The 23,419-nt window shown below is 49.4% G+C and overlaps 1 protein-coding gene and 1 long non-coding RNA gene across 9 annotated transcripts in view; one reads left to right on the top strand and one right to left on the bottom strand.

Moving 5' to 3' along the window:
* Window positions 1-9,026: 9,026 nt before the first annotated feature.
* Window positions 9,027-10,355, bottom strand: POU3F4 (POU class 3 homeobox 4). The gene is given in 2 exon segments (XM_027690575.1): window positions 9,027-9,965; window positions 9,967-10,355. Coding segments are annotated over 2 exon segments (1,113 nt in total). The 5' UTR covers window positions 10,324-10,355; the 3' UTR covers window positions 9,027-9,209.
* An 883-nt stretch (window positions 10,356-11,238) lies between these two features.
* The window catches only part of LOC113971049, an 86,346-nt gene continuing 74,165 nt past the window's right edge, over window positions 11,239-23,419 (top strand). For 4 of the 8 annotated variants that reach the window (XR_003535420.1, XR_003535418.1, XR_003535419.1 and 1 more), the window contains exon 1: window positions 11,242-11,569. This is a non-coding gene — a long non-coding RNA (uncharacterized LOC113971049). Of the gene's footprint in view, window positions 11,570-13,980; window positions 14,194-23,419 lie in introns of those variants that run through there. The other 4 variants (XR_003535421.1, XR_003535422.1, XR_003535424.1 and 1 more) reach the window with 4 other exon arrangements.

The raw sequence follows: 23,419 nt of genomic DNA, 5'->3' as shown, positions 1-23,419 counted from the left end.
ACTCTGTGTTGGCTTCTCCTCTCTGTCCTAAGTTTGGTTTTAAATTTGTTTTAAAATGCAAGTTTGCAATAGCAGAGAATCCAGAGTCATCAGAATGGGTGGGAATGTCCCATTCCTGAAGGTGTTCAAGGCCAGGTTGGATGGGGCTTGGAGCAACCTGGTCTGGTGGAAGGTGCCCCTGCCCATGGCCAGGGGTGGGATTGAATGAGGTTTAAGGTCCCTTCCAACCCTCTTCCAGCCTGGTATTGAACACAGTCCCATGTGTTCACAGGATTGGATTTATGTAGGGGGTTAATAATCCAACCAGAGCTGAGGGATGTGTTTGGAGCCTGGCTGGAGAAGGTGTGAATTGTCCATGCTCATGAGCACCCATTAATGTACCATGGGCATCTTATGACACGCAGTGAAATTAAGATGTGATCTATTCAGAAGATATAAAAAGAAAATAAAATATATACAGTGTTTAATTGGCCCATAAACCCCACTGTTACATGTGAAAAACAAGCAAAGAGCTTGTGGTGGCCTGGGTTGCCTTAAACAGCTTGGGAACAGGAATGGTGTCCCCAGCAGCACAGCTCTGTGCTAGAAATCTCCAAAATTTTGCCTTTTAGCTTAAAAACTCTGAGGACTGATGGAGATGTCTGGTCTCTGTTTGGGTTTGCTGGTTCCCCCTGCAGCAGGTCGGTGTTGGAGACGGGAGGCTGGCTGGGATGGGTCACTTGTTCCTCCTGGTTGGGTGATCTGCTGCATGTCGTGGTTTAGGTTCATGGCATCATCTCTTCCTCTTGGACTGTTTTGAAGGAGTGAATTAACACCGTGCTGGTTTTGCCCCCTCATTCGAAGCTCTGCCTTCAGCCCAGGCTCGTGCTTTGCCGCTCCCCGCTCTCGTTACAGTGTTTGTTATGAGAATGAGATATCATAATTTTAATGCCTGGTGTAGCCTGTGAAAGCCCATAAACATTTAATAGACTCATAAACATCGACTTTAACCTTTTCAAAATGCTGTAGCTGGAGTGGCCCCCACCACACTGTGTCCCCACAGGTTCCTGCTGAGAGCACGAGGGATGGACACGGAGAGCGGATCCAACAGCACAAATCCCAAAAAGGTCAGAGCAGCACAGTTTATTATTATCTCCCTTAGAATATATGAGGCATTACAATCTGATAGCACAGTTTTGTGGCTTAGGGTTGGGGCGAGAGGAAGAAATGGCCTGGCATAAATCCCTTGTGAAGACAGTTGTAATAGGGGTGGAAACCACAAGACACAAGGGGTAGTAGCAACTCAGGACGAATTGTGGATGTGTTTTCTTTAGGAGATTAGGAAAAAAACCTCAAAAATCTTCTAATAAAATACTTGTTTGGTATTATGTCATTGGTGTGCTTTACATTGTATAAACCAGCAAAAAGTATTTTATAGGCAAGGATGAAGGATGTTACAGGGAAGGGAACGTTCATGGTGAGTTTGACACTTGGAGATCATCTGAAATGGGTGTGCAGCAGAGTAAATGGGCATAAACCAAGGCAGACTTTGGGTTTTAACCTGGATTTAGGATGGAGGTGCTGTAACAGGTGCTCTCATTCAGGGAACTGGGTTTAAATTGCTCCAGGCACTATTTTTGTCCCAGTAATGGTGTTCAGAGAGATTCAGCAGGGCTTGTTCCCAGGAAGGAAAAGCTGCACAGACTGTTGAGAACCAACATGGATGTGAGATGTTCAGACTGCGACTCCAACCCCGTGGAGTCAGAGGAAGGACAGAACAGCTCACAGGACCTCACTCAGCGACTGTTGTGCTCATCTGAATCCCATCCTGGGATGGCTGGGACACAACGGGGACCACGGTTTTCTCAGGTCCAGCTGAGACAGCCCAAGTGATGCTGAACCACAAAGGTTCAGAGAGAACTGCAGGCTCAAAAAAAATCGCAGTTTATGATTTTCTCATGTACCATCCTCCAAAATCTTTGAACTTGCAGCTTTGTACTTGAAATCTAATCCTGTTATAAATATCTTACTATGCATATTTTTCTGAGCAAACCACTGCCAGCCACATTACCATGTATTCACTTCTGCAGAGATCTTGTTACAAAGGCAGATTTTCTTAGGCTCTACTACAGCTTTACTGCACTGTGAAGAACCTACAATAGTAAAACCCCTACTATGTTGTTTTCCATTAAAAACTTATTGTGGCTGTATAAATGGGAGTGTGTTGCATCCTCTTTCTGCTCCAGTTAGGAGAAGTTTGGGCTGAGCAGGGCAGGATTTTGTGTTTATAGGGTGCTGTGTCATACCTATGCTCGTTGGGTTTGTTTAGCATCAGCTACAGAGATTTTCCTACTCTATTGAAAGCAGGGTTGCACAGAAGGATTCGACCCTGAAAAAGCTTTACATGGACAGAATTCCCCCTGCTGAATTATTTCCTTTGTGAAGAATCTCTATCAAAGGTAATAAAGTTTTAAATCAATAGTCTGAATGTATGCAGAGCTATAATCTTCCTGTAGATTTGGTAATCCCCCATGACATTTACAGGACAGTTTCTGCAAACTCAGAATTCCAGGGCTGAATTAGCATTTCTTAGGTGGAAGAGATCCCCTGTGTGTGAAGCAGCAAAGAATCACCAACTCGTGTCTGACAACATTCGTATTTATGCATCAGCAATTCATTTTCAGGATTGGAGGGGGGGGAGGGAAACAGGTTTTGGCTGATTTTCTTTGTCTGCAAGTGTTTTCTGGCAGGATTTTGATTTTTCCCCTTTCTCCCCCACCCTTAAGGAGCCTTGGGCAGCCCGGCACAAGGCCAGCCCTTCTTTCCCCCCGTAACTCGCCGAATTTGTGCCACGGAGTCGGACCCCCAGCACCTGCTGGGCGCCTTTCAAGCTGCTTTAACTGGATCACAAGTTCCCAACTGTAGATAGATGTAACAGAGACTAATCCCATAATCTAGACAGAAGTACAAGCCCTGGATGGGGAGCAGCTCGTGTTACTCCAGTTGCCCTCCAGCCGACATGGCAGGGGAGCTCAGACCCCGTCGTCCCCCCCCACGACCATTTTTGGGTGAGTAAGATCTGCGGGCCTGATTTGGGTTGATTTTATTTTTCCTTCCCAAAGTCTGCAGATAAATATGCAAAACAAAACTTCATGCTTTGGCCAAAAAGGAAAACAACTTCAGTTCAGAAATGGCGCTTCTGCACTGGGTAAATATTATTTGTACTCGAGGCGCAGAAGTCAAGGACTGGCATCATTTAAAAAAATAAAATAAAATCCAGCGGCGGAATAATGGAGCAGCATTTTGGGTGTTGTAATAGTACCAGGGGTGAGGAGAGCTGCTGCCCAGCTTTTCAGAGTCACTGCTTGAGATACCCACATTTTCAGAAGTGTTTTTGCAGCTCCCACCTCCTCTGTGCCAGCAGAACATCAATCAGGAGCTGCCGAGCCCGGACCCAGCGGTCGATGGCTCTGCAAACCCAGAGCCTGCAGAAATGAGATTTACCATTGGCTTTTTAACTTCTTGTTGACAGGCTCTCACCAGTGACAGCTCTTCCTCACTCTCCTCTTTCTCTCCCATTCCAAGATTTAATACTGTTTTACAACTCTAATTAAGGACGTGATTCTACAAATATTTACAAGCTGCCGTGGTGCTCGCTGGGAATCACCAGCCACGGATCCACCTACAGATCCCTTCCCAGGCGGGTGTAAAACACGGCCCCACTGAATCCCCACCATGTAAAATGGGAATTTTAAATCCTCTTTCTTACCCTGCTTTCCCAAATCTTAAAACTTCCACCCAAAATCCATCTGGAGCAAGATTTCCTCTACTGTTCTTCAGCAGAGAAGTCTGGCTTTCTTTCCATGACATTAAACCAAAAGTTATTTACTTTGGCCATTTCCAACTCTTACAGTGTTAACAAAAATAGATGCTTAATGCTTTAATAAAGGTTTTGATTTGGAAATTATTTACCATTTAGACTTTGTACACTCTAATTGCTTTTGATTCTTTGGAATATCTCTAATGGAAAGCAGCTGAAAGACTGAGGTTTAAAAATGGGCTCTTGCACATTTGAAGTAAATTTTATCCTGCAATCAGTCGTAAAGATCTTAACTGCAGCTATCACATATCCTAAATATGTAATTGCTGTGGAGCCTTTCCAGTCTATTGGTTACAGGACTCTAGGAAAAGGGGAAAGTGAGTACAAATGTAGGCCCTGATGTCTGGGGCTTTTAGGGGATCAGCAGGATTGATCACCTGCCTGAAATATTGTGTATATATATATATATATTTTCTAGGCTGGAATCTTGGAATTGTGCAAAGACAAATGAATAATTCCATCTGCATGGAGAGCTCACTGGATTCCAAGGAAGCTGCTCTGGTGAGTAAAGCAATGAATTTTGTCTGGATTTTGGGATCAGACCCTTGACTGAAGAGCATCCACCCCCAGCCCCACATGCTCCTGGGGGAACAACTTAGGTCTTCAATGTGCCTCCATCCATGTGTGGATCTACCTTAAATGAGTGGAGGTTTTGATACATGGCCCAAGAGGACCAGGTTGCTCTAGTCTGCTCTGCCTGAACCTAGGGAATTGCTACTTAAAAACACAGAAAGAAAAACTCAAAGTACCGAATTTTGAGGGATTTTAAAAGCATCTTGGTCAAATGTTGGTATATTGGTCCATATTGTGAATCATCTATAATGACCAATAAAAAGTGAAATGGCATCTCTGCTTCCTTTTAGTAATTTTTGCTTTGAAAAGAACCCCCTCCTATGTCCTGGCCTTCTTTAGAGAGGAGGAGATCAGAGCTTACAAATATTTGAAATTTAAACCCAAAGAAAGCCTCTGGTTCTCTTCTTTTTGTATAATATGAAAAGCAGAGAAGATTCAGCCTCAAAAATTGCTTAAGATGTTTAATGCTCTCCACTAAAATCACAAAACCGGTGTAATTTATTGTTATCAGCAAAATGCTTGTTTCAATCCTTTCTTTAAAGGATTGTGAGAGGTATTTCTCTACTAAATTAGTGTGAATGGCTGCTAAATACACACCAAAATTCCTCCAGCTGGGAGACATGACTGTGCAAAGGCCAGGCCACTCGGGTCCTTGAGGAGAGCAGAGGGAGAAGCTGCTGCAAGCCCAGAGGCTGCTGAGATGGATCCTTGGTGGTGGGCAGCTTATATAAACCCTGGATATGCTCCTTCTGGAGTTACCTTATTATAACAAAGACCAAATTTGGAGTCTCTCATTCTTATGATTCTACCCCGTGCTTCTTTCCACCCCCTCTTGAGTTCTTTTTTTAAAAAATTCCTAAATTCGGAAGGTAACCTGCTCCGCCACTGCGAAGCTGAAGTTTCTCTTCCTGCCCTTGGTTTGGTGGGACTTTGGGATGCTGAGCTCCACCTCGATGGGCTCAGCACCCCGAGGCCTCCCCACGCACACCATGGAAGATGGGCAGCCAAGAAGACAACAGTGTTCTGTACTTAACATTAGGTGGCACAAAAGAGTTTCCTTTTGCTCGCAGAACACTGAAATCGACGGGCAATAACAAGCAGAGATTTTCTTTTCTTTAAACAAAATTCTCCTTCCCTATTTTCCCCAGCTTTCCAGCGGCCTTTGAAGTGCTCCTGTTTATAAACTTACTTGATTTCGTCTTTCATTGCATCTCTTTTGTCTCTTAACCTAATTTGTTTTAAAATAAGACATAGCCCAGCCCTCACTGTGGTTGTATTTACAGAGCAGCCAAAGGGCTCTAAAACAGGCTAATTTCAGTGAAACGCCTTCTGTCCCTCCTCCAAACCAAGGCTGCCTTCAAGAGCTTTGCCTCTCAGGACCCTGCGTGCTCAGAGCCAGAGTGACCACGCAGGGCATGTTTTAACCTGAAGCTTTTCATCCGTGTCCTTAGTTGGGGTTGTTTCCAAACCGCGGCCGTTTGCTCCTGGTTTGGTCCCCGGTGTGCATTTATCCTGTTCCTGCAGTTCACTGAAAAACGTGCTTTTGGGGGTTATATTTCCTTCTCCTGCTGCTGTAATCCTTTCGGAGAGAGCTGGAGGTTGTGGTCCCTCTGTGGAGGCTTTGCTGCCCAGCACAGGGGCAGTTGTCCCCAAAGCTGCGGTGCTGCAGCTCGCCAAGATTTGCAAATGAAATAAATCAGTTTTATGGTTAAGAAACAAAGCCTCGCCCGCTGTTTACATCCCAAATCCCTCTCGCTCCCAGGTACAGGATGGCCGGGTTGTTGGGAAGGCGCCTGTCCGCTCGCTGGCTATTGAAGACAAGAGCTCTCTCCCTGCTCGGGTCGCTCCTCAGGATTCCTAAAGGTAATTTTCTCCCCCTAAACTGTTGGCAGAAGGGCTGGGTATTGTTTTCTCCGAGGTTCGGCCTCAGAGAGGCGAAAAGAAAGAAATGAAAGGCCGTTTCGCTGCCGATCCCTTGAAGTTGTGCTGCCCGCCTGCCTCCCCCAGCAGCCGGCGGGCGGCGGGGCCGGGGCCGCCCCGTCTCACCCCGTTAGCCGTGATGGAGTGTTATTGTTCCGCCGCCCGCCCGGGGGGAGCGGGGGGCGGCCAGAGGAGCCCCCGCGGCCCGGCGAGCGTGGAACAAAAGAAACTTCCTCCGTGCCCCGGCTCGGGGGGGGACGGGACCGCCGGGCGGGTCCCCAGGGCCGCGGGGATGCCGGGGGGGACCAGCCGCGGGTGGAGGGGGAGATGCTGCGGGGGCGCGGGGGGCGAGGCGGGGGCAGCGCTGCTGCCGCTACACATCACCGAGATGCACAAACACCGACAGAAACCGCACAGACACACACGGCTCTCTGTTTATGTTCACACGCTGCCCGGCCCCGCCACCCCCGAAAAAGCCGCAAAGACCTTTTTCCGCCCCAAAAGCGCCTTTTCCATCCGAAAGGGCCTTTCTCCACCCCGAAAGCGCCTTTTCCATCCCGAAAAGCGCCTTTTCGAGCCCCCCAAAAACGCCTTTCCTGCGGCAGGTGTAACCGGCACCACCGGGATGAGCCCCCGCGAACCCCCTGCCCCGAGGGCACCGGCCCTGCCCGGGGATGCGGAGCCCCCTCCGAGGAGCCCCCGCACCCCCCGCACCGCGGCTCGGCCACCGCACAAACCACGCACCCGGAGCTTTCCGTCTTATTTTGTTTTTCTTTCGTAAAAATGTTTATTTAAACTTTTTTTTTTTAATTTTTTTTCTCCTTTTACAACAATAAAATATTGCGTCAATATAAACCCCTTGACTAAAACTGGTCGACAACCAAACGTTACAGCCACTCGTGTGTTTCATTATTATTTTTATCTGACACTCATTTAGGCTTTTTTTTTGTCGTTTCTCTCTGAAACGTTTTTTTTTTTAATCTCTCTTTTTTTTTAAACATAATGCGGAATTTATTGAAAATAAATAATTGTTGGCAACTGCAATAGGCAATTTTGGATAAAATAGTTGAAAAAAGCAACCTTTAATGAAAATAGCGTTTATTATACATCAGTTACTAAATGAATAAACTAAATGATCTTTCTTTAAATTAATAACTTCCAAAAAACGTTTAATATACAAAACTGTACAGTTATAAAGTTGGCAGAAATAGGCAGGTCCTCAGTGTCGAGTTATTTTTTTTCTCTTTTTTTTTTCTTTTTTTTTCTTAATTTTTTTTTTTTTAGCGCTTACTGAAAAATACTTGAAAAATATAAATGTGGAAAGGAAAAAATCATCTGGAGGGCGGGGGAGGGAGCGGGGCTGTGCGGGGTCCCGGGTGCGGGGGGTCCCGGGTGCGGGGGGAGCCCGGCCCTGCCCGGCGGCCCCGGGGGGTGCGGGAGCACCCACCCACCCACACAATCCCCCCCGTGGGTCGGTGCGTGGGCGCTGCACCCCCGTCCTTGTGTCCAAGAAGGGCCGAGGAGAGGGGGCGGTTACAGCTCTGCACCTCCCTGTGCCCAAAAAAGGGTTCTGCGTTTAGCATTTTACTGACTTTTTCTTTGTTTTGTTGTTTTGGTTTTTTTCTCCCTGTTCGTTTTGTCGCTGATTATATTTCCTCCCCCCACCCCCCACCCCAAAAAAGCTTTTCCACAAATCCAGCATCTCCCTGTGACACGGAAAGAAGCTCAGCGTGAACCAAATGCGGGTGTTTTCTGTCCCAATCCCTCCCTCCCCCCCCCGGCTCCCCGAAATTCATGAGACACCTCATTCCTCTTCACTATCGAAACAAAATACAGAGAAACCAATTTCCGAAGCCAAAGCGCAGAAGGATAAAGGTGTTTTACTACAGACCTCTCAGTCTGGCGCTGATCAAAAAGCCCAACTCATCTTCGGAAAGAAAAAAGACTGGCAAATGCCACGGGTTTGGTTGTGATGCTTAATTTCGGGTAAATCTCTTAGAAATAATTATTTGTTTTATATATATATATATATATATATATAAAAATTTTTTTTCCTTGGGAGAAGAGTGGGGGGGAGGTCAGGATTGTGACCCGACCGTTTTACGGTGTTGGGAAGTTCTTGAAAAAGGAAGAAAAAAGCTGCAACAAATAAGCCTGTTCTTCACATCGGTGCGGGGGCTCCGCGGGTGCGGAGGGACCCCCGTGTCCTCGGGGGGGGCGAGGAAGGGCCGCGGCCGCCCTGCCCCGTCCCCGCAGGGTGACATTGCCGGTGGCGTGGGCAAGGGAGAAACGCTTTTGACTGCTCGATTCGGTACAAATTAGGTCACAAATATTGTGTACAGTTTGTAGTAAAACACCTCAGACATTTAAAAACGCTATATAAGTCTTTAAAAATGCAAAACTAGTCTATTGTAAAACAGATTCACCTGAAATACAGCTGATATAACCAAGGCGCTGGAAGGTTATTCATAGGCACACATCTGTCTTTCCTTTTCTGTCGGGTTTTTCGTTTTGTGTTTGTTTTTGTTTTGTTTTTCTTTTTAACGTTCTTTTTTTTTTTCCCGTGGGTTTTCCTTTTTTTTTTTCTCTCTATTTTTCCTTTCCGTTTGGGTTTTGTTTTTGTTGTGTGGTCGGGTTGGTTGGTTTTTTTTTTCGCCTTTTTTTTTTTTTTTTCCCTTCGTCCAAGCGGAGCCCGAAAAACAAACCTTGTCTGCGAGTAAACACCGTGTGTGACCAGCGGGAAGGTCGGAGAGAGGAATAAAAATATTGCCGAGGCGGCGGCGGGCGGGGACCCCGCGCCGCGACTCCCGAAAGCATAAGTTAAAGCCCCGAGGGCAGTCCCGCGGCCGGACCGCGGTCAGAGGTCGTGGCAGCCCGTGTCCGTTTTCACGCCGTGGGCATACACGTCGTGCTGCGGCTGCTCCCCCGGAGGGGTCATGCGCTTCTCCTTCTGCCGCCGGTTGCAGAACCAGACCCGCACCACCTCCTTCTCCAGCTGCAGGCTGTCCGCCAGCGACGAGATCTCCTGGGCGGCCGGCTTGGGGCACTTGAGGAAGTGCGTCTCCAGCACGCCCTTGACACTCACCTCGATGGAGGTCCGCTTCTTCCTCTTCCTCCCCTGCGCCGCGATCTTGTCGATGCTCGTGGGGCTGCCCGTGGAGGAGTCGGCCTCCTCCAGCCACTTGTTCAGCAGCGGCTTCAGCTTGCACATGTTCTTGAAGCTGAGCTGCAGGGCCTCGAAGCGGCAGATGGTGGTCTGCGAGAAGACGTTGCCGTAGAGGGTCCCCAGCGCCAGCCCCACGTCGGCCTGGGTGAAGCCCAGCTTGATGCGGCGCTGCTTGAACTGCTTGGCGAACTGCTCCAGCTCGTCCGAGGTCGGCGTCTCCTCGTCCGAGTGGTCCTGGCAGTGGTGGCCGCCCAGCTCGCCGTGCTCGCCGCCGCCCTCGCCGCGCAGCCCCGGGTGCAAGCCCTGCCCGGCGGCGGCGGCGGGCGGCGGGGTGAGCCCGCCGTGCTCCAGCATCCCGCCCACCGCGAACCCGCCCTGCGAGTACACGCCGAGGGGCTGCCCGGCGGCGGCGGCGGCGGCGGGGGGGGGCGGCGAGCGAGGCGCTGTGCGCCGGGCTGGCCCCCCAGGCGCTGGGGTGGTTGGCGTGGGGCGAGTGGTGGGAGACGTGGGGCGAGCGGTGGTGGATGATGGCGCCCAGCTGCAGGTCCTCGCGGCCCGGCTTCACGTCGGGCTGCTCCAGCGGGCCGCCCGCCAGCGCCGCGGGCCAGGGCGCGCCGTCGCTCAGGCTGGTCACCCAGTGGTGCCCCAGCGGGTGCCCATTGCCCGGGACGCCCTGCAGGTACTCGCTCTGCAGCAGCTTCTGCGGGCTGCGGAACGGGCTGCCCTGCTGCATGCCCGCGCCCTCGGCGTGGGCGAGCGCGCCGGCGCCCAGCAGGCCGTAGGGGTTGGAGGCGGCTGTGGCCATGGCCGCCGCAGCCCCACGAGTTATACTGAGCGGCCGCCGCCGCGCCGGGCTTTGACATCCAGCGGCACGGCGGGCCGGCGGCGGCCGCGCGCTGACTGACACCCGCCGCGACCAATGGCGCCGCGCCGCCGCCCGCGCCGCCCAATGGGAGCGGCGCGGAGGCGGGGCGAGGCGGAGGTGGGCGGGGCCGGGGCGCCGCGCGGGCGCGAGGCAGGAAGTGAATCACTCCGCCGGCACCGGGGGCCGGGCGCGAGGCGGCCCCGCCGCGTTAACTCCTTCCGCGCCGCGCCGGCACCGGGGGGGCTTCGGGGGGCACGGCTTGAACGGGGGAGCGATGGGAACGGGGAGGGGAGGGGAGGCGTGGGGGGCACGGCTTAAATGGGGAGCGATTAGCGCCGGGGGAGAGCGCGGCAGAGGTTAAACGGCGGCGCCCCGGCGGCTGCGCTGCGGGACCACCCCGGGGCTGCCCCCGCCGCCCCCCGCACGCCGGGCCGGGCTCCGGGGGTTCAGCGCCCGCTCCGCTCCTCCCGCGGTGCTGCTGCCCCGGGCTGCCCGTGCCCGCCCGCCCCCTCCTTCCCCCCCGCCCCCCGGGTCGCCGCGCTCCGTCGGGAAAGAAAACTCAGAAACCCCCAAAATAATAAAAAGCAGCCCCAAAAGGAGCTTCCCCGGCCCCGCCGCCGGTACATCCCGCTGGTGCCTCTCAAAGTTGGCGACGCGGAGCGCACGGGCGCGGTGCGCGCCCGGCGGGCGGACTGCGGGGCGAAACGGGAAAAAGGGGCAAAAAACGCCAGAAAAAGGGAAAACAACGGGGGAAAAGGCGCGTGCGGTGCCCAGGCACCCCCCGGGGGGCGGCTCCGGGCCCCCCGGCTCGGCAGGGCCCGCCGGGCACAGCCCCGCACCCCCCGAGCCCCGGCGGGGCGGGCGGAGGAGAAGTCCCGGGACCCCCCGACCCGCTCCCGAGTTCCAAAATGACCTTTCCCCGCATCGTTTCGGAGGTAACCGAGCTGCGTAATTATATTTGCACTTCCAGAAGACTGCATCAGAGTCCCCTTATTGGTTTGAAATTCCATTAAATATATTGCAAGAGCTCCTAGGTTAAGCTTGATTTAAATTTGCATACATTTTCATATATTTAGCAGAAATAAAAGAAGGCTTGCAGCTACCAGAAAGTCATTAAGGCATTAGTTTCTCTGAGAAGACAGATCTGAAGAAAATTCAAGAAAATGAGAAAATAGATCTAAATAAGGTGAGCGCTCCTCTGGTTCCTTCCGAGCCGGGTCCCATCGCTTTGCTCATTATAATAATAATAATCACAATAATTTCTCGCCGGGGCAGCGTGCGAGAGGGGTAAAGGCAGGGCTGGGTGTTGAAGGAGCAGAGCGGGCTGCGTGGCCGGAGGCAGATCGCGATATATCGGGGAGGCTGCGGGTCCCCGGCGGGCACCGCCGCGCTGCGCACCCGCGGGGGTGCGGGGAGGGGGGAGCGGCTGGGGAAAGACATAAAAAATAAGGCAAAGTAAATAAAAAATGAAGTTTGCGGGTAGAGCGGCGGCGGTGGGGGGGTGTGTGCGTCTGGGGGGGGGGATCGGCGGGGGGGTCTGGAATGGGAATGTCCCTGTCGGAGCCCCGCTCTCCGCGCGGGGTGTGCGGGCGGTGCGGGGCGCGCAGCACCGCGGCCGAGCCCGGCGGAGCGCGGGGAGGGCAGGGAAGGAGTTGTACCAGCAGCCTTTTCCTTGTTGGTTGGTTGGTTTTTTTTAGCCTTTTCATTTTTTCTCTTTCTTTTTTTTACCTTTTTTTTTTTTCCCTTTCTTTCCTTTTTTTTTTTTTTTTTCCCCACTCTCCGCCTTCACAAGCTCCTCGAAATAAACATCACAGGAGCCCGCGGGAAAAAGGGAGGAAAAAAAAGAAAAAAAAAAACCAACCAACCAACCAAAAAAACCCCCCAACAACATCAAATCCGCACTGTATAAAAACGTAACTAAATTATTTAAAATTAATTTGCACTTTAACTTCCGAAACAATTTTTCAAATCCCATCGCCCGTGAAAATAGATGCTCAGATCCGCCGTTTAATTAAGGCAGAGTCTCTAGCAGGGAAATAAAACCCCGAACGTCCCATTTTAATCTTTGCTGCAAATGTAGCTAAGGCAGAGCCCGGCTCCGCTCCTGCCGAGGCGGCTCTCACCTCGCCTAGAGCAGAGTATGGTGGATTTTATAGTGTTTTTATCTGCATATAGTTAAATCTTCTTGCTGTTCTAACTAATCTGCTGGAGAGGGTTTCTTTAGCTCTTTCCTGTCAGTCTAACTTCCCAAGTGTAACAGATGCCGCTCTCAAGCGGTCCTTTCTGCTGCTTTTCTTTATTCAGCCTCGCATATTTCTCCCCATGATCTGGGTTTCCATAGAGAGAGGAATAAAAGGGGGACCATGGCCACAAATCCCCTGCCCCATGCAGAATAAAAGAGCCTTATTCAATAGCCGACCCCGTCTGGACATGGGAGAAAAATAAGTACATGCAAAGCTACTGTTGCAAGAATTTGTAACTTATTTTTCATAGACCGAAACCCATTAAAGTTTTTTTTTATTTAAAAAAAAAATGTAAAAAAACTTTCTGGGTTCGGACCGTGCGCTCCAGCCCTTTGGCTCCGGGTGCCCCCGCCCCAGAGAGACCCGCGTTTGCCCAACAAATAACTCGCTTTAATATCTATTTTTTCTGCTAAATCTTTGGCGTGAAAAAGCTCGCACAATAGCGGGAGGCAGCACCGTCCTGGGGCAGCGAGAAGTCGCTGGAGAGAACCCCCCGCTTTGAAGTGCAGGGATTGTGTGGAGTCCCCCCCGGCACAGGCGGGACCGGGACTTTCTGGGGTCACCCGGGTGCGTGGCGTCCCCTCGGTGTCCCCCACGCTCGGGGCAGGGTGGGCTGTCCCCGCACCAACCCCGCACGTTCCCCTTTAAGAGCTCCAACCCAACGCGGGGTGCGGTGTGTTTGTGTTCCATAGGAAGGGACCTGGCACAGAGCGAGCCCAGGAGCGCGTTTGTTATCGTGACAGAGCTGATTTTATTATATTTAAGAGATTTATTTTATTTTTTTTTTTTTTGCTCATTGTTCATCCGCGGGAGGGGAAGGAGAAAAAAAAAAAAAAGAAAAAAAAAGGTCTAAAAGGGGTTCGTTTTGATTGTGTTTAATACAGCATGAAGCTCGGAGCGGTAAGCTGTGCCTCGGTGTCGTGACCTCTATATAGAAAACTTCACCTTCAACACAAGTTCACTTTAGAGACAGGACGAGTTAGATTGCGCTTGGTGGGAACAAGTGCAAATTTAAAAACAGAGTCAATCATAACGGGGGTGGGGGCTGGGAAAGGGCAATTTAACCGTTTCTGGAGCCAGGAGTTAAGGTTTGCATTGTGTACATCCAGGCGCTGAAGCCCAGCCACCCATCAGGGCTGAGAAAGAGGCTCCTGGAGCTCCGGAGAGGCTTTGGGAACACCTAACCTGCGTGGGGGAAGCTTAAGAAGTAAAAAGGAATTTACAGAGTATTAGCAGAAATTAGCCAATACCGACACAAGCTCAATTAGTTCCTTTTTTTTTTTTTTTTTTTTTGGTCTCTGTTGGCTGCTCTTGAACGTGAGTAAATGCTGTGCAGGGAGAGAGGAGGGAGAGAGCCACACACTGCCATCTCAGAGCCCCAGCCAGGAGATGGACTGACAGATTGCAAATTAAACTAGTCCTAATGTAAGAATGAAAGCGGCCCCCCCCAAATCTCTCCCAGCACCAGCCCGGCAGCAAAGAGCCCGGCACGGAGGGAGCGTGGCTGCGGCTGGGCTGGTCCAGGGAGGGACAATAAAGCCAGTCCCGGGCAGGAAAAAATCACAAGGTAAATAGTATTTGTATTCTAACTGCTGCGGTTTCCGAAGCGTTTTGGGCGACTCCTCGCTCCTCTGCTTGAATCGCCTGTTATTGTTATTATTATTAATATTTTTTTCGACGTTGTTGATGTTTGAAAAAGCGTACTTGCTGCGGGAAAAAAAATGTCGTTCATTCGTGCACTACCCCGTCATGTTCAGGTCACTTATTTTGGAGCCGGGTCGGTTTTAGCGGGTCTCGTCTCGAACGTTTGGTTGACGGAGCGAAAAACCATCAATATTCCGGGAAGTCTCTGCAAAGTGCACATTTTTTGCTGCGGGACCGGTCTGGCCGTTTATTAAATCCACGAATTGAAACGTCGGGTTTTGTTGTGTTTATGGAGAAAACAGGGATGGGGAGAGAGGGGGCTGCGGCCGCGGACCCTCCTCGGGCGGTGCGTGGCAGCTCCTGAGGTCACGGCAGGAGTTAATAGACCCGCACAACAATGCGGGTCCCTTCCCTTTTACGTAGGCACTTTCCTCACCGTGCCATTCACACAGGCGTGATGACAAGGATGCGTTTGTTTCATCCCGGACCGAAATCCCGTGGTTTTTTAGCTCTTTTTTTTTTTTTTTTTTTTTTTTCTGCTGTGAAGCTTCTCCCAGCAAACGGGGGGATGCGGTTCAGGATGGGCACCCCCAGCTCCTGGGCAGCTCCTGCCACGCCAGAGGCCATCCTGCCCGAGCTTTAGAAATAATCCACACACAATTCCCGAACGGACAGATTCCTGCTCAGACATATTTAAAGGAAAATGGGTTGGATTTGAACACGCACTAACTGGCACGCTAGTTAACCTCTGTTGACTAATGAGACACTGAAGACAAATCGCTCTATTCCTTGGATGACAAATACCTGCGTTGCTGTTTGGTAGCTTAGCGAGCAATTTCCATGTGGGGTTTGGGGGTTTATGTGTTGTGGGTTTTCCCTTTATTTATTTATTAACTATACGTTTTTCCAGCTGTAGCACTCATCGTGCAAAGCATCCAGCGATGCTCCTGATCCCGCAGAGGGATTGAAACGCCTCCTGCATTTTGAAGCGCCTCGTCAATCCTAGATTTACGTTTAGAAATACGTAGATGCTGCTGCTAATTCTTGTTTTGTCACAGACTTTCGCGTGTTTACGGCTTGGTGGAAAGTTTCCTGCCCTCTTCATTCAGGTTGAGCCGACCAAAGCTGTTATAAGAATGAACTTTCAGGCCAGGCTGCGTTGCTAAAAGATGTTTCCTTCGTGAATTGCGCTTGGGCAATGCAGGATGGGGATGGGGGTCGTGAGGCAGGTTGAGCGTGTGCGGTTCCCTGGGACCTCACGGTACATTTTCTCTCCACCCTCGCCCGGGAGAATCCCGATGAAAGCCCCTGGAGGCTGCAGCATCCCTGCCCCTCTGTGCCCTCCCCGGGCGGGGGGTCCCGGGCACGGCGGGGGCTGCGGGGGAGAAGTTCATGGGGAGGCGGGCGGACAATAAATCACCGCTGGCCCCAGGGCACAGGGAAGCGCACACGGGAGAGTCTCCATCAAAGGGGGGGAGACAGCCCTCGGCTGCGAGAAATAAATGGGAATAAATCAAAGCGGGGGGTGCCCGGGGCAGGGGGGGGCGAGTCGGCCCCGCTCCTCCCGGGAGCGCCGGAGCAGAGCCGGGGAAAGGCACTCTGCAAACTTTTAATGAAATCACCGGTGCTATCGATTTTTGTGGGTTTTCTTGCCGTGCTTCAGACATTGGAAAGTGTCCCTCTGGGAATGGGGGAGGGGGCAGAAGGCAGCGGTGCAACGCGAGCTGTATTGGACATGCAGTTATTTCATATTTTCGAAAATAAACGGCGTCTCTGAGCGTCCTCCAGAGAGCAAAGGGACTCCGGGGGGGCTTGAGCCAACCCATAAAGCTCGGGGTTTAGGAGTGCAGGTGTCAGTTTGCAGGCCCCTCGCGGACCTCTGGAGGACCGGGACGGGCTGTTATCCCCGCGATCCCTGATGGAGAACCCCGGGAAAGCCGGCTCTCCCCCTCGGACAACACAGTTTTGAAATGCCACATCCAAGTATTTCCTCTTTGCCTCTTCTCCAAACTGTTTAGAAATTACTAGTAGCGGATAAGTAAATTGCAAGTAAACCTAGTGAATTAGGATGATTCTCTATCAGTTTAATTTATGTTTTATAGTTAGTTTAGCCTTCTGATTTGATTGCCTTAGTAATGTGAATTGCCTACAGCTGCTGATGATACAGCTTTAATTCTGTTTTAAAGGTCATGTAAACATGTGCCTGTAGCATAAGGAATGCAAATTCAATTCCCTTTTAATGCTTCCTCACATTCACTTCACAGCCTTCACCTAGAAAATTAGCAGGATTTAATAGGGAACCGTGTGACTGTTGTGATTCCATTAAAAGCCCCTCTCGCCCCCAGGCGTGGCTCTCCCGGGCCACCCCACGCCCGTGACACGGACATGGATGTGCTTCCCACGCCCGTTTTGGGGGAAATCGAGGTATTTTCCGCCCCGGGATGGACTCATCACCTTCACGTGGGAGCTTTAGCTGCAGGTAACTATCCCAGGGCTGGATGACCCGGCGGCATCACGAGTTACCCCTCAAAGCAGCGGGAGCATCCCACAGGTGTACACCTATGCGTAAGGCTGTAGTAGAGCTGCGTGCGCCCTTACGTCACGGTGAAAAGCGATGCTGGGAAAGAGAAAAATGGATAAAAAGACTTGTTTTGGGCCGAGGTGGGCTCTCCGCAGCAGCAGGGGGAGAGGCGCGATGCCAAGGTGATGGGCGTCAATGAGAGACGCCTGCGCCTTGAAGACAGGCATCGTCGAATTAATTTTTAAACACGACCAGCCCTGAGTTCATCAGAGATTGTTTCGGCCCAGAGCAGGTAAAAAAATTAAAAAAAAAAAAAAAAAGGAAAGAAAAAAAAAATTATGATACCACTCTGTTCCCCTTGTTTCAAAGGGTTTTAGTGAAGTTGCTGGGAAGTTTCGCCTTTGAACGGGAAGGCTCTTCCCGCCTAACGAGCGGGGAAGAGCGGCAAAAAACCCCTCTCTGGAGCTGCTTTGAAAAGGGAACGATGTGTCACTGCATAGCGAACCGGGGCGAGAGGCGATTTCGCGGCCCTTCCAGCCGCAGGGACCCGGCCGGGGCCGGGCGAGCGGGGCCGGGAGAGCCCAGAGCCCCGGGGAGCCCGGACCGGGACCGGGGGGCTCCGGGGGAACCGGCTCCTCTCCCCTGAGGGGCTCCTGCGCTGTGACGGCGGTGTCGCAAGAGGTACCCCCACCCCTCCTTTGGTGATGGGATGTTTCCCTGCGCTCAGGGGGTGCCTGTGGGATCCCTCAAACACTTCCCGTCCGCCCGCGGGGTGCGGGCAGCATCCTCCCCCTGGGCTTCATCCCCAGCACCCCTGCGTCCCCACGAGCATTCCCACACCTTCATCCCCAGCACCCCTGCCTCCTAACCAGCATTCCCATCCCTGCCTTCATCCCCATCCCCCCTGCCTCCCCAGCCCCGCCTGTGCCAGGGCCCCGTGGGCCACCCCACACCCCACTTGCTGTGAAAATGGTTCATTCGCCCTCGGGCCCCCTCCGGAGGCCAAAGGAACCCGGGGTGCTGAAGGCACCTGCCTCCCTTTCCTTGCAGTGAGGGATCCACACCGAGCCCGTGTCTCTCCCTCACAAAAACGAGCGTTTTTTTCGCAAAATCTAAATCCTTGTAGTAACAGCTCATTGGTGATTCTGCTAATGTTGCACACCTCATTAAATAGCCCCAAACACAAGGAGGTTTAAATGACTTTATTGAATTAAAAATAGCATAGGAAATCACCTATGGTACTTTCATCAAATAATTACTGTAAACTTTATACATACAGCCAGAGATTCCCTTTAACAAATCTATTCATAAAACACGCGGGGGTTTATTTAATGGCTGAAATAACTTAGAGCAGCACAACTCGCTTGAAACATCGAGCCACACTCGTGCACTTCCTAATATGTTCCTGTGTGTTTCCCTGAGTGTTTTTCTTCCTTATCTTTTTTATATCTGAAGTTCTATTCCCCTCCTCTACTCCATGTATTTGATCATTTTTTCAAGTCCCTTGGCTGAACCAATCTCTTTTCATGCAGAGGATAAAAAGAGAAAAACTTCAAAGTAGGTTCAGGTAATTAACAGCTGAGGGGAATATAATCTAAACCATAGGCCCTGCTTTGCACCCAGGTCTGCTTTCAGAGCCAGCCGGCAAGGGAGTGCCTATTCCCTATAGCATCCAAATCTGCTTCCTCTGAACAGCTTTGCCAGGCCTCCAGTTATCACATCTGCATTTCAAACACCATGTCTCTGGCATTAATTATTAATTAGCCTACAGTCACCCCAGAGGATTTAAGTTCCAGCCTGCACATACTTATTCATTGACCTCTATCTTAGTTTTTGTTGGAAAAAACCCACTAGAATGCTTAATAATTTCCTTTCTCTCAGACCCTCTGTTCTAGTTTCATGGCAGGGAAACAGTATATTTTGAGATGGAAAATCACAGGGTTGTCTAGAAATTTGTTTAGAGCAAAACGTTATGTCAAGAGTTTGAACAAACCGTTTCAAAAGATTTAGAAGGAGTTTTGTGTGAGTGTTTTTACCTCTGACAAATGAATTTATGGATTTCCCAGAACTGAGAGAAGGTGGATGCAAACACGAGGCAGTTTGGAGCTGGGTGGAACAGGGCTCTGTGTGCACTTTAAAAATACAAACTGGATTTAATTACTGGGCAGCACATTTATAGGATCAAACTAAGGCAAACGTTTGTTTGAAAGCTCTGGGGTTACTCTGCCATTGACACGGGGAAGAATGAAAATAAAAGTGCTCTTGCAAGGCACGTTAGTGCTTGGGCATTAAATCTGTGCTCCATCCTCAGGAATATGGAACTGCAGAAGTCTGTTTTGTATCAGTCCCAAGGTAGTTTGGAAGAGTCTCTTTAGACATTAGAATAAGAATAAATCTTACTCCTGCTTTCTGAGCCGTCGTGTATCTTGATATTAAGGTTCCAGTGGTAAAAAAAATGCAAGTGATCAGGTTTATGTGAATCTCTTTTTCAAAATGCTCCATGAAATTCAAAGTGTTTGTCAGAGCTTGGATGAACTGTATGTTGGATGCTGCCTTTTGTTAGTGGATTTTGATGCTACAATATCCCGCCCCCCTGATTGAGTCCTTTTTTAATGCAATTATCCCTGGACAAACTTCCTTAAATATTGCCGTGGCTTCTCGTTTTTATTTGTGGTGGTGCTATCTCAAATAATCATTGAAACATAAAATATTCCTCCACTTTGTTTCCCAAGGAAGTGTTTAGTCTGTAATCACGAGGTCAGACTGGTTAACTTCTGTGCCAGCCTAGAATTGATTTTTGAAAGCGTTTAATCTACGCCTAAGACTCTTTGAATTTCTATTTAGTGAAGGATATGGAGAGAGCTCTGGTGCACAAACACACGTAGTTAAACTGCCAGGCTATCTCGGGAAACTGAAATGCATTTTTCCAAAATTGCAGCTAAACCAGCCCTTTCTGGAAATCACAAGCCTTGTGTGCCTGTGCTGCAGTAAATGAGCACCTGAAAATAGATGTAGGGACTAAGGTTGTTGACTTCCATGAGGGATCTCTCTCCTCAGCCTCCCTGAGAGTTTTGAAGAGTTGGCTTGTTGCTGCTCTTTTATTATTTTCCCATTTTATGAACAGATCTGGGGAGTGCTCAGCATTCAGTAATAACTAATTTTGCCTCTGCTTCAAATATTTAGAATAATTCTTACATTCAATTTAAACAGCAAAAGTGCTTCTGTTTCACAAGAAAAGGAGGAACAGAAATACTTCAAATTTAATTTCCAGGAAGATGATTCCCATTTATAAACCAACAGATTGTATCTTGGTGCTGAAGAGGGAAGTAGATCTAGATTATTTTAATAAGACATCCAGGACCTTTTAATCACTTCTACAGTGATACTAATACCAGTAATAACAGTGATAATGGAAAAAAACCCTAGTGTGAAACCAGGGCTGGAATCTGTTCTTGGTAAATGTCAGAATGTTTCTGAAATTAAAACTTAGCTGTTAATGTAGCTCTGTACTGTATGAATATTAAAGAGGTATAAGGACTAAATTTCTTCCACAGTGGAGTGAGATGTTGTTTTAGAAAACAAACCACGTGGCAGCTCCATTTGCAGGGATGGATCTGGGGTGATTTTAAAGGATGGGGGGGGCTGAGGGCTGCTGGGCTGGGCTCTTGCTGGTCTGAGCCCTCAGACGTGTCTTCTCGTTTTTTCTGTCATTTACATTTATTGCCATTTATTCACCAGGTTCTTGGGATAGAGGTTCCATGCCCCAAGACTGGAAAACTGTTACCAGTGCTGTTAAATTACAGTTTTGTGTGGTTGTAGTGCCAGGAGTGAGGAAAGCATGAATGTACAGATACAGTGGGTTTGACATGTTGTGAAATATTTGCACTGTTCTTGTTATGAGAGATGAATTCCTATAAGAAGCCTATTTTATGGTTCATTTTATATATATTTGCATTTAGAGTTTTCTGTTAAAGCTCAAATATTTTACTCTATTGGTAACAACTAACCCATGGCAAGTCTGGAAATGCTTTGACCCCTGTTGTTATCATACCCTTCTTTTTTTTTTTTTTTTGTTTAAAATAACTCCTGCAATAGTTTTCCAGCAGTGCCTGACATCCACCAAGGACTGAGCTGTAACTGCATTTTGTATTTCGAATGTTTCACACGAACATGTCTTGCATTCAGATTTGTAGGTTGCAGATCACTTTTTATGTAGAGAAGCCACATGGGTAATTCTGATTTTCAATTACTTGAAGAGTGATTATAGTAAAAGACTGTTGATTCCTGGTGTGTTTGAAGTCCATGGGCATCTCTTGATGAAGCCTTGGATGTTGTGTTGAGGGAATCTCTCCCACCTGTGCACTTGTAGGTGGGAAAAAAGCTCTTGCACAAAGAGTGGGTGAAGGTTGAGATCTCCGTAGGTATTGCTGTGTCAGCAGAGATGGGTTCCTGTTAGATTAGGAAGAGAATGTGGGGCCAGCCCCTCCCCTGGCATCACTGGGCACGGTGGTACTGGAATTCAGGGGGCAAGGCTGAGTTGTGTGAGTGGGAGCTGTGCGTGGTCTCCCCAAAAGGGCGAATGAGTGACATCAGAATTATTTTGCATAATGCCCCAAATAACCCCGAGCCCCTCGAGGATCCTTTGCCTCCGTGATGGTGCTGTGTGGGAACCAACCTGCAGCAGGTGGAGTGGGCCTGGTGTGAGGAGGCTGTGAGCAGAGATTGTCAGTGAAGGGCCAGGAGGTGTCCCAGAGGCTCAGGCTGTGACAGCAGTGGTGGCTCCAGCGTGGTGCCCATTCCCTGAGGTGTTTCTGTGCCTTCCGAGAGCACCAAAGCCCACCTTGAACTCACCATATCATGAATCCACTCCTAAGCTTTGCTTTGAGCCACCTAAATCCTAAAAACCCCAAAGTGTGACACCCTTAGCCCCCTTGCTGCCCCCAGCCTGGTGTTTCATCTCACTGTATAAAACCCGTCGTGTTTTGACTCTTCCCGAGGCAGCGCTGAGCACTCGGGGCTGAGCCTGGCCCACAGCCAGCCCACAGCCCCCTGCTCGCTGCCAGAGTGACCTGCAGGGTTTGTGGGATGGTTCCTGCCAGGCAATCTCTTGGCACAGCCAGGCACATCCTGCCTCTTGACCTACCACCTCCAGCCCGGGGCTGCCGTGACATTGGGGTCACACTCCACAGCCTCCCCCTGCCCGGGGGTTCCTTGGCACTGTCTCTAGGTAAAGTTTTAAAGACTGCATAGAGTTTCCTATCCTCTCCCTTTATCTTTTTTTTTCTTATTTTTTTTGTATGTTTGCTTTTTCCCCCCCCTATTTTTTTAGTTTCTTTTTCCCCCTCCACGTATGAAATCACTGGAGCTGCTCTTACTGCCTTTGTTGGGGGTTTAACTTCATCACAGGATGAGTTAATGGGGTCAGGATGCCCCTTACAGCAAATTATCACAACTTAGGTGACTTTTTATCAGCTGAAAGTCCATCCCACTGGTGGCAAATAACATGATTCCTGCAATTAAACCCTTCATCACCAAAATCAGAGAATCTTAGAATGGTTTGGGTTGGAAAGGACCTTAAAGATCATCTTCTTCCAACCCCCCTGCCATGGACAGCAGGACAAAAAATATGAACAACATATTTAAAACTTGTTTGTATATGCAAGCCAAAGAATAAGGATGATATTTGGGGATTTTTGCCTATTATTATTAAGTTTTTAAATCATAAACCAGGGTGTATGCGTGTGCCATGTAACAGCTACCACCAAATCACACGTAACACTCAGTGGTAATTGTGTTCATAATTATGGAGTTAATTGAATTTCTGTAACAGTTAAAATCCAGCCTATAAAAAGTCTCCCAAGATTGAATGTTTTAGTTAGGGAAGAACAGGCTCTTTTGGAATATTGAATAAAATGAAAGTAGTTCTCATATACACATGAGCTGAAGGCTTATAAAATAACCTCCCCAAATGAATCCCCTCCATAAATGCTGTTCCAAATGAAATGTGGGATCACACAGAAGCCATGAATTGTTGCAGTGCCCTGCAAAGGAAAAGCAGCATGTGCTGAGGTGTTGGAGAACTGGAGAGACACATTAGAGGAACTGCAGCATCTGCATCTGCCAGGCTTGTGAGGCATTAGGAGTGCTCTAGAAATGCACTGCTGCCAGATCAGCACTGCTGTTAACAGTGGAATATTGTAACAACTGGTTAGAAAGTCAAATTTTGCTTCAGTGTTTGACTGTAAAAGACTGGTATCTTTTAGTTCCTAAATTCAATTTTTATTTTGTGATCCATTTGGTGTTTTTGTGCCACTTTGGGCCAACTTCAGTCTGATTCACAACTCATCAGTTCCACAGGGGAGTCACAGGGTGTTACACCATACAGAATGTGGACCTGTGTGTCTGCTGTATATTATCAATTGATTTAGCTCTGGAGAGAAAAGAATAAGGGCAAGAATTGCCAATATGTTTCATATTAAACCTGGATATCTCATCATGGGCAGAGGTGTCCTCCTGAAAATGAGAAAGGACTGATAAAAACATATTGGAGTCTTCTCTTCTCTCTTCTCTCTTCTCTCTTCTCTCTTCTCTTCTCTTCTCTTCTCTTCTCTTCTCTTCTCTTCTCTTC

This window comes from Neopelma chrysocephalum, unplaced genomic scaffold, assembly GCF_003984885.1.
Source record: "Neopelma chrysocephalum unplaced genomic scaffold, ASM398488v2 Primary Assembly neopelma1_81, whole genome shotgun sequence".
In the NCBI taxonomy this organism is placed as follows: Eukaryota; Metazoa; Chordata; class Aves; order Passeriformes; family Pipridae; genus Neopelma; species Neopelma chrysocephalum.
Note: the sequence above shows the minus strand (reverse complement) of the source record. Positions and strands in the feature narration are given on the sequence as shown.